Source organism: Moschus berezovskii, chromosome X, assembly GCF_049115385.1.
Source record: "Moschus berezovskii isolate FMDL1 chromosome X, NW_MosBer_1.0, whole genome shotgun sequence".
NCBI classification, from domain to species: domain Eukaryota; kingdom Metazoa; phylum Chordata; class Mammalia; order Artiodactyla; family Moschidae; genus Moschus; species Moschus berezovskii.
The window spans coordinates 14,354,362-14,380,596 of record NC_142488.1 but is presented as its reverse complement, the minus strand read 5'-3'; the positions used below and the strand labels follow the sequence as shown (position 1 = coordinate 14,380,596).

The window sequence follows — 26,235 nt, the reverse complement described above, 5'->3', positions numbered from 1 at the left end:
TTTAGGGGCTGTGTTGTCAGCCTGCTGGGGAGGTCTGTTAACATGCTTGGGTGGGGCGATTTCAGTGGCTTCATCTGAAATGTGGCCACGGGGTAGTTACTGGACAGATGTCCATGACTTGCTGGTATCTCTCCTTCACATGGTTGTTCCAAAATGTGTACACCTCTCTCTGCAGGGTCCTGTGGACCATGTCAAGTCACTGATCACAGTTTATTCCCCAGGAGAAATGCCAGCTGCAAAGACTTATTTATTGTGGGTCAAATATATTACTGATATTCCATTGGAGGTTTGAAAGTCACTTCTAAATAGGAACATCTTCACCACTAAAACGTTTATTAAAAGGTCTTAGGTATGTGGTGTTTGGGTGGGGCTGGGTTTATAAATGATGTTCAAAAATTGAGCCCTGATTGAGTCACTTTAAAAGGAGCCTTTTTTTTAAACCTTTGGAGCAGTGTCTTAGAGGTATGATTCTCTCCTGTCTCATGGTCTCTCTGTTAATGCATAGAGTCCTATACCTCTGGGAAACTGTCATTTCCTGTGAGCACTCAGCAGGTACCTTCTGACTGAAAGGATTCTGAAAAATGGGTCTAGAGATTAGAGGAGGCTGATTATATGATTATATTCAGCACCTTTGGAGGCTGCCCACACACTTGCTGGTCAAAGGGACAAAAAGCAGGGACCCTAAAGTCAACTAGGGCTTACTACTCTCCTTTTTAGGTGCTGAAGGGGGAAAACACACACACACAAAGAAATATAAAATGTCTTCCCTCTGGCTCATGGAGCAGACAGGACTGCTCAGGTTAGTCGTTCGTTTATCCACTTTGGCTCATAAAAGGAGCAGAGTCCTCAACAGCAAGTAGGATTTGGATCTGCCAAGGCAGACCTGGATTAAGCAGAGATACTGAGCGTGAACTTGGAGCAGTAGAAAGCAGAGTAGCACCATAAATAACTTTAAAAAATGAATTTGATAAATATATTTTTAAAACAGCAAACCGATCAATATGGGGAAGAATCAGTAATGTGGTTGACTTCTGCATGATGATTTTACAGCTGAGTTTATTTTCATTTCTACATGAGAGAGGGGCACCAGCCACTTTTCACTGTTCAGGGTTTCTAAAGGTCCTAATCCAGGAATTCCCTGGCAGTTCAGTGGTTAGGACTCCATGCTTCCACTGCAGGGGGCATAGGTTCAATCCCTGGTCAGGGAACTAAGATCCTGCATGCTGTGCCGCTGTGGCCAAAAATATAAATAAATAAAGGTCCTAATCCAACCCTGGTTGGGGCTGGCTGGCTAGGCGTGGGTGGGCAGGCACTATATATTTAGTGCAGTGTCACAACTGGACTATAGTGTTTTAAGGAGTCTAATGAGAACAGGTGTGGAGAGATGAAATCTGAAAATGAAGCTTCAGAAGCTGGGTGGAAGAGTTTAGCCTTCATGAGGCAGGGAACTGGGAGCCATTGATGGTTCTGGAGTGGAAGCTTGGCCATAATAAAGACTAAGTAAATTAATGTGGTAGCCATAGTCAGGATAGATTGTGGAGAATTTACGAGAAATTATTGTACTAATCCACTGCTTCTCAAACTCGTATACATCAGTATCACCTGGATGGATTGTTAAAATGCTGATGGCTGGGCTCCACCACCTCAGATACTAGGTCTGGGGTGGGACCTGGAAATCTGTATTTATAGCAAGCTCCTGGGTAATGCTGATGGTGCTGTTTGGGGACAGTACCTTGAGAACCACTGCATGAAGCTGATATCTGGATCAAGCTTCAGAAATGACAGAGAAAGGGAAAATATGACTTGTATTTTCAGAGGAAAGAGAAATCAAGCTCTGTTGCTTGATTTGCTCAGCTGGTAAAGAATCCACCTGCCATGCAGGAGACCCCAGTTCAATTCCTGGGCTGGGAAGATCCACTGGAGAAGGGATAGGCTACCCACTGTAATATTCTTGGGCTTTCCTAGTGGCTCACATGGTAAAGAATCCGCCTCCTATGCGGGAGACCTGGGTTTGATTCTCAGATTGGGAAGATCCCATGGAGGAGGGCATGGCAACCCACTCCAGTATTCTGGCCTGGAGAATCCCATGGACAGAGGAGCCTGGAGGGCTACAGTTCATGAGCTTGCAAAGAGTAGGACACGACGGAGCGACTAAGCACAGCACAAAGGAGAGAAGGCGGCCAGAACTGCAACGTTTTCCAAGCCTAGGGTAATGTCAGCTCAGAGGGCAAGATGAGAGAGAAGTCAGGAAGGGGAGCTGGCTTGGGGATCAGAGTGAGATAGGGAGGAGAAGGACTTGTGTTTGAACGCGAATGTGCCAATGGCCATGCCCAGGGCTCAGCATGAAGGTGCGGGACAGAGGCTAGGCAATGAATTCAGGTTGAGAATCAGGCCTCAGGCTGTTCTGCAGAGGGGCTGGGCTGAAATCCTGGAGGAGACATTGGCTGATGGCTGAGAGCCAAGGATGGAGCCCTGGGACAGACTTCCATTTGAGGACGGAGAACCAGTAAATTGGACAGAGAAGCAGGAAGAGACTCAGATGCTGTCATTTCACAGGGACTAAAGAAAGAGAAGTTTTCCAAGAAGCAGAAGTCACAAGGGTGGGCGCCAGGACCCCTCTGCTCGCCCAACTCCTCCTCTACATCTGACCCACAGACTACTGCACCTTTGAAGCCACTGCCCTCATGAAGCCCTCCCAGACTTTCTCCCAGCCCTTATCCAAATGGAGGCTCTCTCTCCCTACTGTGCATCAGCCCTGCCCCTAGGGCAGAATTTCACTGATAGCTGGATTGCATTTATTTATGCTTCAGAAGCCTTGACCTTGGTGAATGTGGAATGTGAAACACTCAGAATGTTGTTTCCAGGCCTTGGTGAGAAACTCAACTCAGGTGAAGCGAATCCCCTGGCACTGGACCAGGGCAGAGGTCAGTGGGGTGTGGTTGGCCTTGGGGAGCTTTGCTGCTCCCACCTGCACTGACAAGCTTTTCTTGGCCTTCTCCTCTGGAGGAAGGGAGGAAAGGATACACAGATGGCAACAAAGTATTTATGGAGATGGAATCCTTGACTCTTCTGCCCCCAGAGTGGGAATAGAATGTCTTTCTTTTCCCCTGAGAATAACCTTGTTATTGATCACATTGTATCATAAGCTAAAACATAAGCTAAAGTCCTAACCCCCTGGACCTCAGGATGTGACCTGATTAGAAACAGTCATTGCAGGTGTTATCAGTCAAGGCGAGGTCACAGTGGAGTAGGAGGGCCCCCGCATCCAGTGACTGATCCATGGAAGAAGAGCAGAGGAGGCAGAGGTTGTAAAGATGCATCTGATGAGCCAAGAAACAGCAAAGATGGACACCCAACACCAGAAGCTAGAAGAGGCGAGGAAGGACTTTTTCTCAGGGGGGATTTTTAGCTGTTGGGACACCTCAACAGGGGCAGTTTGTCTGGGGGAAACCTGCCTGATCAGACAGGACGGGTTGAGGGGTGAGGTCTCTATGGAGGAGGCAACCAGAGAGAGAGACAGGCAGGAGAGGCAGGGTGATGGAACTGGGAGAAAGAATTGCAGTAGATAGGACTGATGTGCCCAAGAGTTGCCTCGATGGGCCTTTGTATTTGTCTCTTTGCGACTGTGAGCCTCTGTTTCTTTCTCCTCTTTTGATTTGTCCTGCCATCTAACCAAGGCCCACAGTCACTGTAAACACAACACCCATATCCTCTCCAGTGAACCTACCCCATCACCGCCTGAAGACTGAAGGCATGTGCTCCCACTGTCTCTGAGCAATGCAGCCTTTCTTCCCCGCCTTGCCCTTGCAAAATGTTTCCCAGGAGGAACAGTGGATACTACTCCCAGCATTCACTGCGGGCTTTCAGAGCTTCATGAATAATAGCTCTTTTCAGAATGTACTAATTAGTACATTTTCAATCTCTTCTGAATAATGGAAATTTAAAAAATCATTCCAGAAATGGCAATAAAGATGAAATGGCAGCTTTCCTAATGTGCTGCAGGGTTTGATGGAGACTCAATTTAAAAGAAAGGTAAGTTGAATAGCACTAATTGGAGGACTTGTGGCATTGTTTCATGAGGAGAGCTCCTTGCCTCATGTCAACTACAAGCTACACTAGTGAATCTGTGGCACTGCCAGTGACCCCATTTGGCATCTACTTCTTGGCAGTAAAACCAACAGTTCTTAGCTGATAAAGTACTGGGGAAAAATTCTTAATATATACTGAGCATTTGGGTGATGTATTGTGTAGATATAATAGCCCTTGAGTTTCCAGGGGTCAGTGGAAAAGAGAATGTGACTGAGTTTTCCCTCCATCCATAGCCACCTCCTGTGAGCAGCATCCATGTTCTGGCAGGAATAGTCCCCTTTCCTGCTTATTTTACTTTTTTACAGTTGTCAGCAGGAAGGCGGGCAAAGCTGCTTTGGGGTTTAATTGCTCATGTGTTGAGCTTGTAGCTCATTGCCTGCTTGTGATGTGGGCTCTGGAAACATCTCCTGGATATCTCAGTGTTTTCAAGAGCTAAAGAGAGTGTTAGACCAATCCATGTTTCAAATTATAGCATTTGCTAAATGAACTATGCATAAAGTCCATGCTCTCGATGCTAGAAAAATGTCAACCTTTCACAATTTTAACTCTGTAGATAATCAAGTATTGAGAGACCAGCTGAGGCTCAAGTCTTTGTATATGTTTGAGATAACCTTTGGCTATACAAGAACCTAAGGTTTTCTTCTGGCCTGGAGTACTGGCATGCTCTGGTAGATTCACCTAATCCTAGTCTGAAAGGACTTTAACTTAGGAAGGGAATCTCATGTATAGCATGGCAGTATAGCATGGCGCAGCTGCTTTGGAAAGTAGTCTGGCAGTTTCTCAAAAGGCTAAACACTGGGTTACCATATTATACATCATTTCCATTCCTGGGTGTCTACCCAAGAGAATTGAAAACACATATCCGCTCAGAAATTGGTACATGAATGTTTAGAGCAAAATTATTAATAACAGCCTAGAAGTGGAAACAACACAAATGTCTATGAACTTTTTGGTCTATCTATACAAATATTGTTTGGCCATAAAAAAGGATGAAGTGCTGACACATACTCCAATGTGGCTGGACCTTGAAACATTATATTTGGTGAAAGAAGCCAGTCACAAAGGACCACAGATTGTAGGATTCCATTTGTGTGAAAAGTCCAAAAAAAATCCATAGAGACAGATAGTAGATCAATGGTTGCTAGGGGTTGGGGGAAGTGGAGATGAGGGAAATGATTGCTGATGGGCAAGGGGTTTCTTTTTGGGATATTGGAAATGTTCTAAAATTGATTGTGATGGTAGATGTACAACTCTGAAATCTACTGAAAACCACTGAATTGTATATTTGAAAGGGGTATATGAAAGTGATAAATCATTAAAGCTGGACAATACCCTGTGCTTCTTGAAGACACAGATAGTCTCCACTTTGTAAATATTGGGTTGACCAGAAAGTTCGTTTGGTTTTTTTGTGACATATGGAAAAACTAGAACAAAGTTTATGGTCAACCCAACAATACTATGTCCTAATGCATGGGTATAAAACCTCAGGTAGTTATTTTTTTTATGTACTTTTTTATTTTTCTTTTTTTATGTACTTCTTCAAGTACATAATTCTTTATTTATCCTAAGTAAAAGGAGTCATGCTTCCATGATGAATGCAAACCAAGTAAAGCCCATTTTGGTCTACACTTGATAAGATAATTGCATCACTTTTATGAAATCTAAACAGTTATAGTTTAGGACCCAAATTACTTGTCTGGCTGTCAACTCTGATTATCTGAGGTATTTTTAAGAAAGGTTGAGGGGTGTGGAAGTGATATTTCTTAGCAGCTGAGAACTTGGAAGGAAAAAAATGGCTTAATCCTCACAAACATGGTGATCCAACTACTTTTTGAGATTTTTCTCAGCCTGTGGCTCTTCTCACTCAACAGTTTGTATGATTGGTATTTTGCCTTTGAACCAACAGGGTAGAATGAGTTATCCTTTTAATTCTAATTCGGGGATCAGTCTTTCCGTATCTGCTGTCTGCACTGTATACACAAAGCCCTGGAAGCAGTAGTATTTCTCCTGAGAGCATTAGGACCCTCAAAGACTGGTGAAAGGACTCTAATTTTCTATTGAGCGTGAGTTTTCAGAAGCTAGGAAAAGTCATTTCCCTGAAGGTACCTCGGGCACAATTATGAGCCCAGAAGGGAAGCCTTGGATGGACGGTGTGGAGGCAGGTTCATTCAGCTTGCTCTTCTCTATTAAGAGCCTCGTCAGTCCATCCGGAAGAATGGTAATGTGCTCACTGGGACAAATTTTCCAGGACATTGATAGCTTCAGGTGGTAGGCCCATGTCAGCCAACACATGTTAAGTCCAAAGTGTTCTAGCCTCCTCCTTGATGGGCTGGTGTTGGCCAGGCTTTAGTAACTGCCTTCCTTCTCCAGGTCTTCAGACTTTTAGGAGATACCAGTTCATTGACAAAGCGTGACTGATATCAGACCGTCATGCCTCATTGGTGTGTAGTGTGTTTACTCAATGAGGCAGAGCCTGAGCTGTGGCAAGCGCAGACTAGCCACCTCATGTTCTGACTTCCTGCCTTTGTTCTAGAAACCAAATGCAGCTGGAGATGAGAAAAATTCAGGTCTATGCCAAATTCAGGGCACATCCAGTTGACAAGAGGGGGAAACATTTAATGTGTTGAGGTGCATTTTACAGACTTTTTCCCTAAGAAAGTGTATTCTTTGCATATGGTTAGAGAATACATTTGCTCATTTTTTAAAAGATTTTTTTTTCTGATGTGGACCATTTTTAAAGTCTTTATTGAATTTGTTTACAATATTGCTTCTGTTTTTCATGTTTTGGTTTTTTGGCCACGAGGCATGTGGGATGTTAGCTCCTTGACCAGGGACCGAACCTGTACCCCATTCATGGGAAAGCGAAGTCATAGCCACTGGACCACCAGGGAGGTTGCTGCTATTTTAAATAGCAGTGACTGTGGGGTATAATCAATACCCTCTAATTAGTGTTAGGGCGGGATAATCATAGTAGCTAGTAGAAGTTGAGCCACAGGTAAGTATATTGCTGTCCTGACTTTACAGAGAAGGGAACTGAAGCTAGGTTCTGCTCCAGAGACCTAGGTTCAGCTCACAAGAAGTCAAGTGGGTCTGAATTCACAGATTTCTCTTAATCACACTGGCACACTGTCTTTGTGGGTAAATCACATCCCTCTTGCAAGGTCAGACTGAAGTCTGATTTGTGCTTGATATTGGGAGAGGAGGTAATCTACAAATAGATAGGATTTTGTTTAGATTTGATTCCAAGCCTAATGGCGTATGTAATGACATGATTACTACTATTAGTATATGGCACTGTTTGCTGAGGTGCCAGAGTTTGTATTTCATGCAGGAAACTAGGCTGGCAAACACAGTTTAATGCACTAATGCTGCTAATTAGTGAAGCTCTCATTTAACTAAATGAATCATTTGCCTTTGAAACCAGTGTGTAAATTGAAGTACAATAATCTGTCATCCCAGTCCACCTCTTTGTCTTCAGTTTGAAAGCAGACTATAGTTATTTCTTTAGCTAGCTAGACATTTCAAATAAGTGAAGGGGGTTGGTTGCTTGACTCCAATGTTTCCCTCCAGTAAGACCAGTTAGGCTGTGATTGATGGGCAAGGATGAGCCTCTGGTCTGAAGTGCAATAGCAGGATGTAACTAACCTCTTCCTCCCTTTCCATACAGATATTGTATCTGATTGGTCTCCTGTGCATGAAGCAGCCATTCATGGACGTCTGCTGTCTTTGAGGAGCCTCATCAACCAGGTAGGTAACTTTTTTGGGAAAAAAATGATGCATATTAGGCAAGTTCTACTGCTCACCACACTGAGGAAAAGAAGTCATAGTCTGATCTTAGGATGGAAATTTCCTGTTTAGCAGAATGAGATGGATGCTGTCCTCCTTTATTTGGAGGCATAATACTAGAGTTTAGTACAATTTTATGCACAAAGTAGATTCTGTAGTATCTATTGAATGAATAGTTTTAGTGCACTCAAGTTGCTGTCACTTTATTCCATAGACTGTATCCTGGAAAATTATCATGTAAAGCAGTGGTTTTCAATTGGGGCAGTTTTGCCCCAAATGGAGACATTTGACGTTGGCTGGAGACATTTTTGGTTGTCATAGCTGGGAGCAAGAGTGAGAATGGGGTTGGGGTAGTGGTGATGTTGGCATCTAGTAGCTGGAGACCAAGGAAGTTATTAAACATCTGACACTGCACAGGATGACTCTCCACATTAAACAGTTATCCAGCCCCCAGTATCAGTAGTGCTGAGGTTGAAGACCCTTCATATAAAATAAATGCTTGAAAATGTCTTTTAAAATATGTCATCTTAAAATATCAAAGAAATGTTCAGTTCTGTTGAGTCCAGTGGAAATGGCTCTGCCACTTTGATATTAGTTTCTCTGCTCCTTCGATGGGATACTTTCAAGTACACATTAATTGGAATTTTGGTGGTTTGAAATTATTGGGAACTTAAGCAAAGGTGCTTTTAAGAAAGTGGTTTCAATCACCGTTCAAAATTCCAATAAAATTTTTGTTCATAGTGTTTGTCCTCTGAAGAGACAATATAGACCTTTTAAGTTAGGAGCTCTTGACCCTTTCATGGACCCCTTTGATAGTCTGGCAAAATCTAAGGACCCCTTCTCAGACTAATGTCTTAAATGCATAAAACACAATATGGAGGAACCCTATGAACTTCTTTATCAACACATTCAGTAAGAAGATTTAGTGGCGATTCTAATTATTACCATACTTTCTAAGTAGGATGAATGTATATTTGAGCTACTTTAGATATCTGCAATAATCAATGCAATTAAAAATATCTGCAATTCCTCTCAGTGATGTCCTATTACTACTGTGGTTTGTGGTCTAGATTCACAATTGAAGAACATGGTAAATTTCAGGTGTTAATTCTGGAAATATTAATAAATGTGCTTTGGAAAATTCCAATTTCACAGACCTATCTAGACCAAGAAATCCTTCTATAAGAAGATAATTTTTTAAAGATAAATTTCGGACTACTCTAAGTCACTATCTTAAGCTGTTTTTGGTAGCAGCGGCCTCTTAGAAATATAGATAGTAGCACATTACTCTAGCTAAATGAAGTTAAGGTGCTTCTCAAATAAACTGAAACATTTGCCTTAATTTGATAGGGTAAAAAATGATCATTGAAGCTTTTATATATAAAACTTACTAAATTGGACTGATACTCATTTATATTCAGTATTTATATGTTTACTGAACATCTCCTGGAATCATGTCTTTATCTAAGTTCTTTTGCATTATTTAAGCAAGTTATTTTCTTGGAACCTCAGTTTCTACCTTCAAAAAAATAAGTGTTCCAATGTGTGTGTGTGTGTGTGTGTGCTGAGTCTGTCCTGTTCAACTCCTTGTGACCCCATGGACTGTAGCCTGCCAGGCTCCCCTGTCCATGGAAGTTTCCAGGCAAGAATATGGAGTGAATTGCTATTTCCTTCTTCAGGGGATCTTCCTGACCCAGGGATCAAACCCATGTCTCTTGCATCTCCTGCATTGACAGGTGGATTCTTTACCACTACGCCACCTGAGAAGCTCCTAAGTGTTCCAATACCTACCTCCAGACTAATACCCCCAGTATTAGTCAGGTCTTGCTGTGTAAGCAAAAAGCCCAAACTCAGTAACAAAATACAATAAACATTTTATTTCTTGCCAATAAGATCTTGCATCAGCTGATTTGCACTGATCTTGGCTTCAAGCTGTGGGTTGGGTACAGCTCTCCTGCACTCATCTCCCATCCTTGTTTGACCAGTGGCTACCTGAGGAATTTTCTCACTTGGCAGAAGGCTGTGGCATAGCAGGGCAAGCCCAACCATGAGAGAAAACTTCTAATCTGCTTATGTTACATTTGCTAACATCCCATTGGTCAGAGCAAGTCAGATGGCCAAGTCCAAAGTCAAGGATCAAGGAAGTACATTTTGGCAACTATGAGGTCATGACAAGGGTCTGACTATATTATTACACTGTTACAGGAGAGTGAAGAATTGAGGCCCAAAATCCAGTCTTTTATGTTACCTTATTATATGAGTTTGAGAGAATTAACTGAGGTGACGTGTATCTGCTCTAGTTACTCTTCACAAATGAAGAGTACCTATTTTCTTATTACAATCTACATAGCGCTTCAGATAATCAAAGACCACTGAAAAAAAGTGCTGCTAAGCTAAACAAACATACTTCAGTAAGGGATATAAGACCAAACATTCAAATGTCTATAACAAAGAGAAAAGAAAATTATAAAAAATAATTCTCACTTGGTCCAAGAAGGGAGAAACTGAATCTGTAACTCATTATTCTTCACCATGACTTCACATTAAAATAATGTGAGATTTAAAAAAGAAAACAACAACTGGGCTTCACTCTAGATATTCTGATTTAGCCTAGGCCAGGCTTCATGCATTGGTATTTTTTAAGCTCCTGTAAAGTCACTATGTTGAGGATTTTTTTTAAAGGCCATTTTGCCAGTGGAGAACGAGGGAGGAAGACATTTGACATGAACGAGAAATAGTATGTGGAAAGGAACAAAAACATTGATAGGTTGGATTTCATTAAAGTTAAGGACTTGTTCATCAAAGGCAGCATTTTAAAAGCAATAAGGCAAGCCATATATGAGAAAATATTTGAGATATCTATCTATTTATGACTGCTGCTGCTGCTGCTAAGTCACTTCAGTCATGTCCGACTCTGTGCGACCCCATGGACAGCAGCCCACCAGGCTCCCCTGTCCCTGGGATTCGCCAGGCAAGAACAGTGGAGTGGGTTGCCATTTCCTTCTCCAATGCATGAAAGTGAAAAGTGAAAGTGAAGTCCCTCAGTCTTGCCCGACTCTTCGTGACCCCATGGACTGCAGCCTACCAGGCTCCTTCATCCATGGGATTTTCCAGGCAAGAGTACTAGAGTGGGGTGCCATTGCCTTCTCCCTATTTATGACTAAGAACTCTTATTCCTAGCCTAAAATCAATACACAAAAGACTGACAACAGAAAAATGAGCAAGAAACTTGGACTGGCAATTTTTAAAAAGATATCCAAGTGTTCAATAAATATATCAAATTGTGCTTATTAGTAAAATTAGTAAATGTGTAATTCAAATTACAAATAAATTATGGTACTCACTCCTCCCACTAGAAGGGTTAAATTTGGAAAGACAGATAATACAAAGTGTTGGCAAGAATGTGGAGCAACTGAAACTCATACATTGCAGGTGGGAGTGTAAATTTGTGCAAACCAATTTGGGAAATATTAAGGAATATCTATTAAAGCTACAAATATCTATACCCTACACCCAAACACTTTCATTTCTAGGTTTATATGCAACAGATATGTATACATGAGTTCATCAAAAAACATGTATGGGTATATTCATAGAAGCCTTATTCCTAATAGAAAAAAAAAATACCCTTGAAAACAACCTAAGTGAAAATGAAAGTGTTAGTTGCTCAGTTGTGACTGACTCTTTGCGATGCCATGGTCTATAGCCTGCCAGGCTCCTCTGTCCATGGAATTTTCCTGGCAAGAATGCTGGAGTGGGTTGCCATTCCCTTCTCCAGGGGATCTTCCTGACCCAGGGATTGAATCCAGGTCTCCTGCACTGCAGACCAATTCTTTACTGTCTGAGCCACTAAAGAAGCAGCCTTATTCATAACATAAAAAAAAAAACCCTTGAAAACAACCTAAGTGTCCATCAAAAGTAAGTGGATAAATATATTTTGGTATATTACTCAGTGAAACTCTATGCACCAATGAAAATATATGAATGAATGAGTTTGAAAAACAGATGTTAAGTCAGAGTCGCTGAACACACATACAAAAATACATTCTTCATGGTTCAATTAATAAAACATTCAAAACCAAAGAGAACTAGGATGCTAGAAGCCACTATTCTGAATGCCTTTGTGGATGTAATTTGGGTAGGATGTATGTGGGTTTCTGGTAATGTTTTTTTTTTTTCCTTTACCTGTATCGTGGTTATATAGTTAGATTGTCTTTGTGATAATTCACTGAGGTTTACACTAAGGATTTATGAACCTTTCTTTGTATCTGTTGCACTTCAATAGTAATTTATTTTTTAAAAAGCAAAGCAATTTGTTAGGCCAGCATAAAGCAATTAAGGCAACCTTGGACACTCTGTGACCCAAATTTAATGGTTCATATTAGCATCCCTTTGGGCTGGGGTTGCATGGGAAATCTTAAAAATACCAATGCCTGAATTCAGCTACCTTTGGTTGTATTGCAGTTGCTCTGGGATGCAGCTTGGGTATCAGGACTTTTGTTTTTTAAAGCTCCCCTGAAGATTGAATGCACAGTCCTATAAACCTTCCCAATAAAGTTCCACTGCATGCACAGGATGAGGACTGACTTTTTTGTTTCTTGAATAAAAACTCCTTATGCTGCTCCATGTAGTCTTTAAAGGATTGTCACTATCAGGGTGGAGACTAGGAAAGATCCTGGGCATTCTGAAATATCAGACCTTTAGGTTGTAGCAGGTTTCCCTGATAGCTCATTTGGTAAAGAATCCATCCGCCTGTAATGCAGGAGACCCCGATTCAATTCCTGGGTCGGGAAGATCTGCTGGAGAAGTGATAGGCTACCCACTCCTGTATTCTTGAGCTTCCCTTGTAGCTTAGCTGGTAAAAAATATGCCTGCAATGCAGGAGACCTGGGTTTGATCCCTGGGTTGGGATGATCCTCTGGAGAAGAGAAAGGCTACCCACTCCAGTATTTTGGCCTGGAGAATTCCATGGACTGTTTAGTCCATGGGGTCGCAAAGAGTCGGACACGACTGAGCGACTTTGGGCTTCCCTGATAGCTCAGTTGGTAAAAAATCCACTTGCAGTGCAGGAGACCCCAGTTTGATTCCTGGGTCAGGAAGATCTGCTGGAGAAGGGATATACTACCCACGCCAGTATTCTTGGGCTTCCCTTGTGGCTCAGCTGGTAAAGATGTAGCAGCTGATTCAAGGCTCAGTGATAAAGAATAAAAAGAAATCTCAAATGTTAACTGCCTAGAAATTACTGAGTACTAAACAATTTGCATACATCATTTTTAAAGTATTCATAACCAACCTGGTAGGGTAGGTGAAATTGTCCCCATTTTACAGATGGAAATTGAGGCTTTGAGAGAAAAGTAGCTGGCCCAAGGTCACACTGCTAATTAGGTGATGGTGCCAGCATTTGAACTCGGGGATCATTCTGCTATCCTCTCTCTGAGATTTCAGTCCTAGGTTTGAAATGAAGATAGTGGTACCATTCAGAGAATCAGGTCTAGCAGAAAAGGAGCTCTTTTCAGGAGAGTTTGGTTGGCAAAGGCTAAATTTATGTCATGAGCTGGGTCTCTGGGTGATTATGTCTTAGCAGGGAATTAGGAACATGTACTGGGGCTGGAGATTTAGATTTGAAAGCAATATGTAATATATAGAGGGTATTGAGAGAAAAGAAAAGGATTTGGGGGCAAATCCTTGAGGAAATGCCTGCATTAGGAGATGGAAGGTGGAGAAGGACAGAGTTAGTGAAAGAGACAGAGAAAAAGGCAGTCAGAGACTGGAGATAATTTCAGGTAGAAGTCTGTTTTAGAAGCCAGGGCACAGGTTCCACGGCGTCAGGATGAATATGTTGCAAATTCAGAGGTGGAAGGAGGTGGGGAACAGAGCAAGGCATACTGGATTCTGAAAGTCACTGGTGGTCTTTAAAAGCGGCATCAGCAGGATTCTGTTGGTAGGAAATGAGAGAAGGTATAAAAGTAGAGATAATGGGGATAGACTATTTTTGGAAAAAAAAGGGGAGGCCAGTGAGAGGATGAAGAGCGTTGAATGGATGCTTCTCAGAGGGTCAGGACTGAGGGCTGGGAAGACTTTGAAAGCAAGAAGAAAGTGTACCTGAAGAGGAGAGAGCAGGGGAACGCATGTGAGAAGGTAGATGAAAGAAAGTCATGGGGCCGGTGGGAGTACCGGGTGAGGTCATCGGCTATTGGACTGAGCTCATATATTTCTCCCACAGAGAAAGGAGCAGTGGCAGAAAAGAAGACTGGAGAAGTATAAAGAGACGTTAGGGGTGGAGAGGAGGGTAATGTAGGAAGCTCTCACATCAAATGGCTTTGACCTCCTTGGTAAAGTAGGGAGGACGTGATGTGTTTGGATGAACGTGAGTGAGATGGAGGTTTGTGATCTTCCTTTCTACTGAGTGTAGAGAAGGAGGTGATAACTGTGGACAGGATAGGCGATAAAGCCTAACCTTCTTGTGGTCGGTTGGTTGTCTGAGTAGGCCTATGATTTGGAGCTGGGACAGAAAGTTGCCAGGTACTAAGCACTGTGTCACCCATGGGTGCCCTGATACTGCACAGCCCCATGGAATCATCAGAACTTCTGACTATACGCTGAGATTAGGGGACAGACAATTGATGATAGAAAAAGGTCAGCTATTCAATCCATTTCTTTCTGAGAACTCACTGTAGACTGGACCCTCTCTGAAGTAATGGGTTAAAATTTATTTGATTCAGACTTGACAGTATTTCAGACAAACTGCCACGGTTCATTTAAAGTCAAAATTGCATATCTGTGATGAACTGTAAAGAGTCAGTCCTCAGTTTGCACAGGGAAGCTTAATTTAAAGGAACTTCTTTGTAATGTGAATATGTAATGAGTGGTGAACATTTTTGGAGTGTAAATAATTTCTTTTTGCTTTTTCATTTACCTGGATTTTTGTATAAGCACCTAAATGATTTTGAAATGACAGTAGTGGCTATAGGAGTATATTTGTAATAGAGGAACTCTTAATAAAGAATTCCTGTAAAGAATAGTCTTCTTTCATCTCATGATCTGCAGCACAGAGAAAAATGCAGTTAACATTTTGCTGTGAATTCCTGTGTATTCTACCAGGGTGTGGGGAAGAGACTGGACAAACAGAGAACACTGAGAGTGGGAAAAAAAACAGATTTGAGAGGAATGCCTCTAATAAAATAGTACCAACAGTAATGAAACAGAAGATGCTACACAGTGAAGCCCATGGGCAGTGCTTGTGAAGCGAATAAATGCTACAATTTACACTTTGCTCGAGTCGGGGGGTCAGTGAGCATTTGTTGCATACAGATGGGATTTGAGGTTGTGAAGGAAGGGAAGATAATAGCCCTGTCCCTCCCTGCAAACAGCAGAACTGGTATGGCCAAGTGCTGAAATGGATTTTCAAATTTCTCATTTACGAGCAGATTATTTTGAGTCTCTCAGAACCCCTTCCTAGACCCACCTTAAAAAAAAAAATCTCTGGGCTTGAGATCCTGTGAATGATGGGCTATATCAAAATGCAAGAGCTTGCCAGTCAGAGGGTAACAGCCCAAAGGACAGCATGACTAGGGGGCTGAAAAAAATGCCCACAAAAGTAGAAGAATGTGTGTTAGGGATGATGGTGAGTGAGATAATTTAATGGAATGATTTTAGGCAAATTTATTCCAGAAAAATTTATTTATTCTGGGCTTCCCTAGTGGCTCAGATGGTAAAGAATCTGCATGTAATGCAGGGGACCTGGCTTCGATCCCTGGGTTGGGAAGATTCCCTTGGAGAAGAGCATGGAAATCTACTCCAGTATTCTTGCCCGGAGAATCCCATGGACAGAGGAGTCTGTTGGATTACAGTCCATAGGGTCACACAGAGTCAGACTTGACTGCAGCAACTTAGCCTGCACGCATTCTGGGAAGAAAAGGTATAATATTGAGTTGACCAAAAAGTTCATTTGGGTTTTTCTGTGACATCTTACAGAAAAACCCAGATGAACTTTTTAACTAACCCAGTATTACCAAGATGTTGATTAAACTATCCATGCTCTTAATTGACATAAGCTAAGGAAAAGAACTTTTATTGTACCTGGTTTTTTCCTGTTAGGAATAGATTATATATTCCAAGATCAGGGGGTCTGTGGAGCCTCTCCTTGTTGATGTTCTGCTTGGATTAGGTTCAGGATCCATCTCCTGGAGAGCACACTTTCCAAGAGGTTGAAGAACCCCACGACCTTTCAGACACTTTCTTGCTTCTTTAGCTCAAGACTACTAGAGTGAGAATGTAATTGTCCCTTTGCCTCTCTGTCGAATGGAGGTTCACCTAGTGCTTTGGGCTGTCTTAGTCATGTTTTGCTGTGTAACAAAGTACCCTACAAATTAGTGGCTTAATGTAACAGACATGTATTCACAGTGTCTGTGGGGCAGGAATCTAGACACAATTTACCTGGGTCAGGGACTCTTATGAATCTGCAGTCACAAGAACGTATATCGGCTGCCCTGGTGGCTCAGTGTAAAGAACGCTTCTGTCAGTGCAGGAGATGAAGGTTTGATCCCTGGGTCAGTAAGATCCTCTGGAGAAGGAAGTGGCAACCCACTCCAGTATTCTTGCCTGGAGAATTCCGTGGACAGAGATGCCTGTTGGGCCACAGTGCATGGGGTCACAAAGAGTCAGACACGCCTGAGCACATAAGTGAGCCAGGTTAACTTTTAAAAGAATTGTGGATTCATGGCTGAGCCCACAGAACTGCCACATTGCGCTCCTTACTCTGCCCGTCTCCCCTCCTCCAGGGGTGGCCAGTGAACCTCATCACGGCGGATCGTGTGTCTCCGCTCCATGAAGCCTGTCTTGGAGGTCATCCCTCCTGTGCAAACATGTTATTGAGGCATGGAGCTCAGGTAAGTACAGCTCAAACCACATCTTAGACGCCACTACTGAAAAAAATGACTATTTATATCCCTTCTAAATACTTTCCAGCATTTTTTATTAGCCTGATTTGAAATATGAAGAGGGTTTTTCCCCTCCAAAGTATTATGTCCATCAAGCTTATTTACTTTAGCGGTAGATGAAATACTGCATTTTTAGCTAGAAAGTCATGGTCCGAGCCTATATTATTTTAGCTGTCACTGCTAATAAATAGCTGTTATATATCTGCCTTCATTCCTATGGCTGGAAGGTAGTGACATATTGTAGAAAACATACAACATTTGGCTCCATAAGACCTGAGTAATGGTCCCAGACCATCTCTACCATTTACTAACATTGGAAATTTGGACAAGCTACTTAGCCTGTGAACTTTAGAATATATATATGAAAAATAATGGGGAAAATAGCAAAAAAAGTTACATAGCATATTTTGTGGAATTGGGAGCATTGAGAGGGGTAGGGCGTGTGGTTATTTGGAGAATGGGAATCAGGGTGACATAATGAAATTACAGAGAAGGAAGTTACAAAATCATTGAACTTGAAAGTAGGGACCAGTACTTCTTCTATTAACTAACTCCCCTCTTGCTCAAAAGTGATGGGAAAATCTGATCAGAAGATTCTATATAGATTGCTCATCTTTTCTCAACCAGTCTGTCCTGAGCATTTATTATGTGTCTAACTCTAAATAAAGATTTTCAGGAACTTCTAAACTAAATGAGGAGACAAGCAGATAAACAGGTAAATGGCTGAATGTCACACTAAATGCGTCAGTAGATAAACCCTGAAATCTCAGTAGCCTCACAGAGTAAGTTTATTTCTTGTTCAACTCAGACTCCTATGTGGGAGTTGCCGGTTGGGTGGCTGTTTTCCAAGGGTGATTCAAGGACACAGGCTCCTTTAATCCTGTTTCTCCTCTGCCTTCAACAAGTGGCTCCCATGTGTGCTCTGTTCCAGATGGCTGGAAGAGGAAAAGACATGGAGGATTGTGAATGGAGACTTTTAAAAGGCCAGTCTTGGCAGTGACATATGTCACTTTTGCTCACATCCCATTGGCCAGAGTTCAGGCCATGTCTAACTGCCAGGAAGGTGGGAAAGTGTATGGCTTTGTACCCAGGAGAGAGGGATTGAGTTTGGTGAATGCATAATAGCTCAGCCACAGCAGGCAATTACAATACACTGTTTTTATCCATCAGTTTCTGCTGTGTAACAAACCCACCTGACTTAATGACTTCAGACAGTAGCCATTTCTTTATCTCACACTTCCTTGTGTTGTCTGGACAGCTCTCCTGGTCTGGCCTGCTTTGGCTAGCCTCAGCTGGGCTCATGGAGGCATTTGGTGTTAGCCAATAGGTGGGCTGTAGCAGACTGCTTCATGGTGACCGTGGCTGGGGCTGCTGGGAGGTCTGGGGAGGAAGAAAATCTCCCTGTGGTCTCTCATCCTCTAGCAGGCAGCCCAGGCCTGTTCACATGGTAGCAGGGATTCCGAGAGCAGTCAAAAGGGTGAGCTCTCTGCTTGCATCACACTTGTTAACTGTCCCATTGACCAAAAAGTGATTCATGTGGGCAAGCCCAGATTCCAGAATTGAAAAAATAGTCTCTGTCTTGTGATGGGAGGAGTCGCAGAGCCACATTACAAAGGAATGTGCATCCTGGGCACCGAGTCTGTGGCCATTTTTTGCTACCACGTGCTACCAAAATATAATAAGTATTACTAGTAAGAGGATTGTTGGGAACATGTGAAAATGTTCCTAACCTGTGTGTTTCTGATGGAGAGAGGGAGTGAAAAGATGCTTCCTGCAGGAAGTGACATCACAGTTGAAATCTATAGGACCTGTTGGAGTCACTCAGCTCATTGGCGGGTTGGGGAAAATGATGAACTTCCTACCCACTGGGAACAAGAAACGCAAAAGCCTCGAAGTGAAAGTGGGGCATTTTGTGTGATTTCAAGTCATTCCTTACAGCAGCAGGGTAGAGCAGGGGCCAGGGGTCAGAACAAAACAAGCTTGCTGTCCATGCCAAGAAAATGGACTTTGTCCTGAGGGCAGCTGAGAGCCATGATAAGTATATCCTCAGGTTTATATTTTGGTTAAGAAAACTTACCCCAAAGTTGGAAACAGAGCCAGGACTAAGCAGAGGCAAAAGAGGAGCCTGAGGGTGCAAACGTGAGACAGCTGCTCCGTCTCAGGGTTGCGCTGCACTTTTGTGATCCTGGAAGCGAGTGTCTCCTTCTGGTTTGCACCTGGGGCATCTTAAATTAAAACAAAATAATATATTCACAATTTTAAGAGGTTACTCTAACTGCTGTGCGGAAATTGGATTGGCGTGGGATGGGTCTAGGATAGAGTGTTTACAATAAGGTGATTAGTTTGTGACTTGTTCAACTTATCCTAACTAGTGTCCAAGTTCACGTTCCTGGGGGAGGGCATGGAGGAGACAAAATATTCAGAGACATTCTTGGGGCCTGACATCCCACACTTCATTCGGTTTTTCACAATAGCTTTGTGGCATTTGTTCTTTTTTGTCTCCATTTTGTAGCTGTGGAATTTAAGGCTCTGATAAGTGAAAAAACAGCTTACAAATCTTGGAACTTACATTAGAATTCAGGTTACTTCATTGCCTGCCTTTATCGTGGAGTTTTTCCTTACAGGTGAATGGTGTCACTATAGACTGGCACACTCCCTTGTTTAATGCTTGTGTCAGCGGCAGCCATGAGTGTGTGAATTTGCTTCTGCAATATGGAGCCAGTACCCAACCTGCGAGTGACCTGGCGTCCCCCATCCATGAAGCTGCTAAGAGAGGTAAATCTGTTGAGAATTGAAGTTTTCCACCCACTCCTTCAAGGAATATCTTATGATTGAAGAGGGAAAAGGAGGTATACAAAACACTTGTTCTCCATGTGGGATCCTGGGATCCGCACAGAACTAAAATGGTTCAGTTCAGTTCAGTTCAGTCACTCAGTCATGTCCGACTGTTTGCGACCCCATGAATCACAGCACGCCAGGCCTCCCTGTCCATCACTAACTCCCAGAGTTCACTCAAACTCATGTCCATCGAGTCGGTGATGCCATCCAGCCATCTCACTCTCTGTCGTCCCCTTCTCCTCCAGCCCCCAATCTTTCCCAGCATCAGAGTCTTTTCCAGTGAGTCCACTCTTCGCATGAGGTGGCCAACAAGATAAATGCAAAGGAGCAGTGTTTCAGTATGACATTCTAGACCAAGGGAGAATGATTCTGCTTTCACCCAACCTAGTTGGCCACACAGGGCCCTACTATGTTGGATTTGGCACCATCTCCTAAGCCTCTCCAGTGCCCACCGCTCTTACGGGAAGGTGGGCTGTTTCCTCCAGGGCCTGCTTTTGTGAGGTTGTAAGTTTCTTTCCCTGTTCCATGGCCCACTCTCTGTGCTGTCTTCTTCAGGCCCACCTTGTCCCTCTTCCATACCTCTTCCCAACTCTCACTTCGATTTCTGAACTCAGATTACAAAGCCACAAACTACTAAAAAAGGTGGATGGTTGCTGGTTGCCTACTGTGGCTAATAAACTCAAGTGGAGTTCCACCCACCCAGAGCTCCAGATGGCATCTTATGGAACATCCCGTTAACTGGTGACGGTGTGGAAGATCATTTGCTATTCTGAGTAAAGAACATAGCTTTTGGTCCCTAGTTAAGTCATTGGAAATTTTCAACACACAGAATATGGGCAAGGTGGTGTTTCCCTAGCTGTGAGAATCAGTGCTGTAACTGTTTTCTTCCACTTTGGGCTGCAGGCCACGTGGAGTGCATTGAGTCTCTTGCGGCTCACGGGGGCGACATCGACCAGAACATCCACCACCTGGGCACACCGTTGTATTTGGCTTGTGAAAACCTGCAGGTGGCCTGTGCCAGGAAACTTCTGGAGTCAGGTAAAACCAAAAGCACAACAGAGCAAGGGGAGTGAGTGAAAAGTACATTCAGAGTATTTGAAAGCTCTTTCTGTTGTAGCAGAGGAAAAAGTGTGGGCAATGGAGTTGGACAGGATCAGAGTTCTTCTGCTGGGGAATTATTTGAAACTGTTTCAACTTGAGTTCTCTCACTTGTAATAAGAATCATGATGACGATAATGTCCCTCCTCCCAGGACGGTCTTCAGTGATTATTAGTTTCTCCTTCCTCCCTTTCCCCTGCATCCCTTCCTCTGGCCATTGATATGACTAGTTCCAGCATAACTCCCACAGCTCCTGGGTTAGGGCTGGCCTTTGAATTTTAGGCCACCTTCAGCAGTTCTCTTTGATTTGGAAATAAACTTGCCTCAGTTTTAGTCCTTTCTTTTTCACCTTCCTGCTGTTGTCCAACCCCTTCAACACTTGGAATACCCCTTTTTCACATTTTAAGTTATTTGAGTCTTGGTTATCTTTAAAATTCAGGTAATCTTTCCCTCTGCTGAAGGTTTATTGTTCTCATTGCCTTCTACTCAATTGGCAGCCATTACCATGAACCAGGAGGAGGTTGGTTTTCTCTTGCCTTCCCTCTCTCTGTTCTCTCATCTTAGATGGATTTTAAGCTCCTAGTCGGGAAAGGGTCAGGTTTGGCATCCCTCCAAAAGCTAAAAACAATACAAGAACAATTCAGTTAACATTTGTTGACTGGACATAAATTCCCATTTTTCTCGAGAGACAGCAGCTCAGGCAAAGCTGTATATCCCCACACGTCCCAGTGGGAGCCAGTGTCTAGGCTGGGCTAAGGCTCTGTTGAGAGTGTAGGGATAGAATTGGGTGGGGATGGTCCTAGGAATCCACTTGACCCTCGAAGAGGATGGCTTTGCCACCTGCCCTGTGATCTTAGGATTGGCCACCCCAGTCTAGGCAATGTCGTCATAATTGGTTGCTCTTCACAGACCAGTTCACATGGTCTCAAGTCTCCAGTTTAAACTTCATCGCAGTTTCTGGGTGTGTGAATGTGGCAAATTGCCATAGATGAGATTTTGCCATCTAGCATCACTTCTGGTCTGTGCTGGCTAATATTTGGGCTCCAGTAATAATGAATGTGCAGCTTTCATACTGCCAGTGTTTTCCCTAAATCTGTCACAGCTATGTATGATGCTCAAAGGTGAGGTTTTTCAACCTCATCTGCCATATGGCTCATGTCATACTTTTAGTCATCTTGTCAAGTGGCCTTTTCCCCATATTATGAAATGGAATCATCTCCTGATGACTTGGAGAACTGCCGTGCCCGCTGTGGAGGCACAGCGCTTTTAGAAGGGGGTGCTTGCACTCTGCTCCTTGACTGACTCTGTTGTTCTCCTGACTGTTTAGGAGTGAATGTGAACCAGGGCCGGGGGCTGGACTCCCCTCTTCATGCAGTGGCCAGGGCATCCTGTGGGGAACTGGCCAGCCTGCTCCTGGACTTTGGAGCAGACACCCAGGCCAGGAATGCTGAAGGCAAACGACCCTTGGAACTGCTGCCTCCAGAGAGCCCCCTGAGGCAGCTCTTGGAGAGAGAAGGTGCTTCTCCTTTGCCTGAATCTAAGCCCTAATCTGTAGTAACTCCCACGGGCTCTAGCAGGAGGCAGGTACTTAGCCAAGTTCTGATTTTGCATCCTGTTAAACAGATCCCTGCCTTCCTCAAATGTGGGGAGCTGAGATAATTTAGTATTCAAGGTACAGTACTGGCTGCATAATAAACAACCATCCTGCTGTACAGCACAGTGACTCAGTTATACATCTATATTTGTTCCTTTTCATATTCTTTTCCATTGTGATTTATCACAGGATACTGAATATAGTTCCCTGTGCTGTACAGTAGGATCTTGTTGTTTATTCGTCCTATATATAATAGTTAGCATCTGCTAACCCTAAACTCCCAATCCAGCTCTCTTCCAACCTCCTTCCCCTTGACAAACACAAGTCTGTTCTCTGTGTCTGTGAGTCTGTTTCTGTTTTGTGGTTAAGTTCATTTGTGTCTTATTTTAGATTCCACGTATAAGTGATGTCATATGGTATTTGTAAGCCATGCTTTAGAGTGATGTGGCAGAAGCCACATACAAGCCCCAGTATGTCCTAATGCGAACTACTTGGCATTAGGCTTCTGGGATAGGAGGTAGGAATGCAACTCATTGAGCATTACACAGTATTGCTTTCATGATCCATGGCAAACTGAAGACATTTACTATTATAACTAAATCAACACTGAGCCCGTACACCTTCATAAATAAAAACTGACACTTCTGACCCAAACAACTAAACACTGGGGTTGAGTAGTGTGCAAGGAGGTAGAGGCACTTCCCTGGGTTGGGGGTGGGTTGGGAGTGAGGAGCAAGGACCCTTCAGATTGCATTCTTTTTTTGTGTGTGGATACAAATTTTATTTTTTAGTTTTTATTTTATTTTTAAAATTAATTTTTATTGGGGTATAGTTGCTAAAAATGTGTTAGAGTCTTAATTGTCCTGGGAGGTGGAGAGCAGCCAGCTGAGGACCTATTTATATGACTAGAGTATAGACTTCATTGAGTCTTAGAGGTTGTGGAAGTTTGAAGCAGGCTTCCCAACCAGGAGGATTCTGATGTCATGTCATCTGGTTATTTTCTCCCCACGTGCTGAGAATTAGGGTTTTGGGCCGAATTGTAAAGTAGCCCCTGAATCCTTCCTCCTACATCCTTCACCCCAGGGTACTTGAGGGTCATAGCCTGCCTTGGGCCCTCCCCCAAACAAGGAACAAACCAATAGAAACCCTTTATGTGAAGCAGTGGCGTAACCCCCAGGCAGTTGTGCTCACATTTTAATGATTTCTTGGTTTTAAAAAATTATATCTAGACAGGGCAGATTTCTTCAGCAGGCACAGATGATACAATGCATGGGGCCCACTGTCTTTTTAGGGGTCCACAGAAGTGTTTTAATTTCTTTTAAAATCAGAAGGAAAAAAATGACTCTAACTCAACCTGGATTATATTCATCTTTATACAGACACAGTTGTAAAATTACCAGCTGTAAAATATCTTTTTTTTCAATTGAGAAAGAGATCCACAAAGGTGTTAAGTGCCTCAGGCCCCCCTAAAGTCATTAAATCATATATGTAGACACACACATATTTGAAAGAGTTTCAAAAATATGACCACCCCCTCCCTCGCCAAAGCATCTGCTGCTGCTGCGTCACTTCAGTTGTGTCCGACTCTGAAAGCAGTGTTTATTCCTGACACACAATGACAACTAATAGGGACTCTCTCACCCCAGCACCACAGGAGCACCTTGAATGCACTTTGGTCTTAAAGCGTCAAGAGTGTTGATGCTTTAAAGAAAAAGAACTGATGATGCTTTTTAAAAAAAGAACTGGAGCCCCAAAGTAATATGCCCATCAATAAATATAGAATTAGCTGATTCATTATGGAGTAAAGCAATGCCCCCTGAATATTTGCAGGTGCCAACAAGTGGCTACAAAGCGCTAGTGAGTTTTCACCTCTATTTATATGGAATGAAGGCTCTAGTTACACAGTATCCCACTTGTAAATAGCAGATATTCAGTTTCCATCGGTAGTTACACTGAGTTTCCTCCAATGGCCTGCTTTGCCTAAGTCTCTTATCAGGCTTACTGTGATGTCTTGTTCTCTGTACTCGTTTATCAATACCTCCTACACTTGTCCCTGACATTGTATCTAGCACATGTGATTAGTCATGTCCTTCAACGAGCTTTAGTGAGATGAGGTTAAGTTCAGTTTCCCCACACTATGGTTTTTGCAGTTTGTTAGTAAGTGCTTTTAGTACACTGGGAAATCCTTCATTAATATATGCCTTGAGTACACTGAACATAATCTGGAAGGTGCCCTAAATTCCAACAGGGACCTTCTGAATGTGTGGTGAGGGCCTCATTGAAAATATTTCCTTTCTTTCTTTCCTTGTGTATGTGTCTAGTTCCACCTCTCCCTGTTTTCCATCACCTGAGAGTATGCAACCCAGTTTATCCTGTAGCTTGCAGTGATGCTCTAGGAAATTGAAGTCTAATCCAGCCTTTGTACCCTGCCCGACACACTGAATTGAATTTTAGAGACAGAGTTTTGGCTCAAGTAGAAAAGAATAGTTTTATTGCTTTGCCAGGCAAAGGGGGCCACAGTGGGCTACTGCCCTCAAAACTGTGTTCCCACCTAGAGGGAGTAGTGAGGAGTTTTACAGGAATGGTTCAAAGAGGGCGTGGTCAGCTCGTGGACATTCTTCTGATTGGTTGGTGCTGAGGTAAGTGTCTGGTTCCCACAGGTCTGGGGTCTAGTGCTTGTGGGCAGCACTCAGTTAACTTCTCCCACCTGGTGGGGGTTTCCGTATCTGTCAAACAGCTCAAATATATTATTCTGTGTATCCCTGGAGGGGGGACCAGGACCCTGCCCGAGGCTGCACTATTTATTGTTCCTCCTTTGTTTCAGGACCCCCTCCTTCCCTAACTAGCATCTGTTTGAACCTGCTCCTTGGAACTCAGGGAACGTCTTAGAAGCCTAATGAAGCCTATTTCCTGTAATCAAGAAATGGGGACACAGAAAGCCTTTTGTAAAAGCCCAGGAGCCCCACAGGGTCCTGCTTGGTATCAAAATCACAGGCCACTGTACCCTTTGAATTACATTCTCAATCCTGGCCACACAATACAATGACCTGGGGCGCATGCCTGTACAAAACCCAGATGCTCAGCCCACCTGATGATGGTTGTTGAAGCAACATCTAGGGAGTGGGGCCCAACATTCCACCAGCTCTACAAAGTCTGGTGTGAGGGCTACTGCTTTATGGGGTTCTTGAGGGTATGCATACATGCTTAGTGGCAAAGTCGTGTCCAACTCTGTGCGACCCCATGGACTGTAGCCAGTCAGGCTCCTCAGTCCATGGGATTCTCCAGGCAAGAATACTGGAGTGGGTTGCCATGTCCTCCTCCAGGGGATCTTCCCAACCCAGGGATCAAACCTAGGTCTCCTGCATTGCAGGTGGATTCTTTACCATCTGAGCCACCAGGAAAGCCCTGAAAGTGTCAGTCGCTTAGTCATGTACAACTCTTTGCAACCTCATAGACTAGTCCGTCAGGCTCTTTTGTCCATGGAATTCTCCAAAGCAAGAATACTGGAGTGGGTTGCCATTCCCTTCTCCAGGGGATCTTCCCTACCCAGGGATCGAACCCACATCTCCTGCATTGCAGGCAGATTCTTTACCACTGCGCCACCAGGGAAGCACCTCTTTAGGGTATACAGCTTTGCTTTTAAAAATGTTTTTAATAATCAAAAGAGAACTCCTGTTACTATTTAGTGCAGGAGTTGGGGCTGGGAAACAATTTCCCACTCTTTTACCCTATGATAGGCCTTCTCAAGCTCAGCACTATTTACATTTTGGGCCAGTTGGGGGCGGTTCTGTCCTACACACTGGACATGTTTAGCATCATCCCTGTCATCCACCCTCTAGATGCTAATAGCCCACCCCCCAAGTTGTAACAAACAAAAGTGTCTCCAGACAG

General features: G+C 43.3%; 1 protein-coding gene across 3 annotated transcripts in view; it reads left to right on the top strand.

The window, feature by feature from the left end:
* ASB9 (ankyrin repeat and SOCS box containing 9) overlaps positions 1-26,235 on the top strand; it is a 38,109-nt gene that overhangs the window by 10,326 nt on the left and 1,548 nt on the right. For all 3 annotated transcript variants that reach the window (XM_055438188.2, XM_055438191.2, XM_088834226.1), the window contains 5 exons: positions 7,757-7,836; positions 16,656-16,763; positions 19,439-19,589; positions 20,556-20,690; positions 22,078-22,266. In XM_055438188.2, the coding sequence (XP_055294163.2) occupies positions 7,757-7,836; positions 16,656-16,763; positions 19,439-19,589; positions 20,556-20,690; positions 22,078-22,266 (663 nt within the window). The remainder of the gene's footprint in view (positions 1-7,756; positions 7,837-16,655; positions 16,764-19,438; positions 19,590-20,555; positions 20,691-22,077; positions 22,267-26,235) is intronic.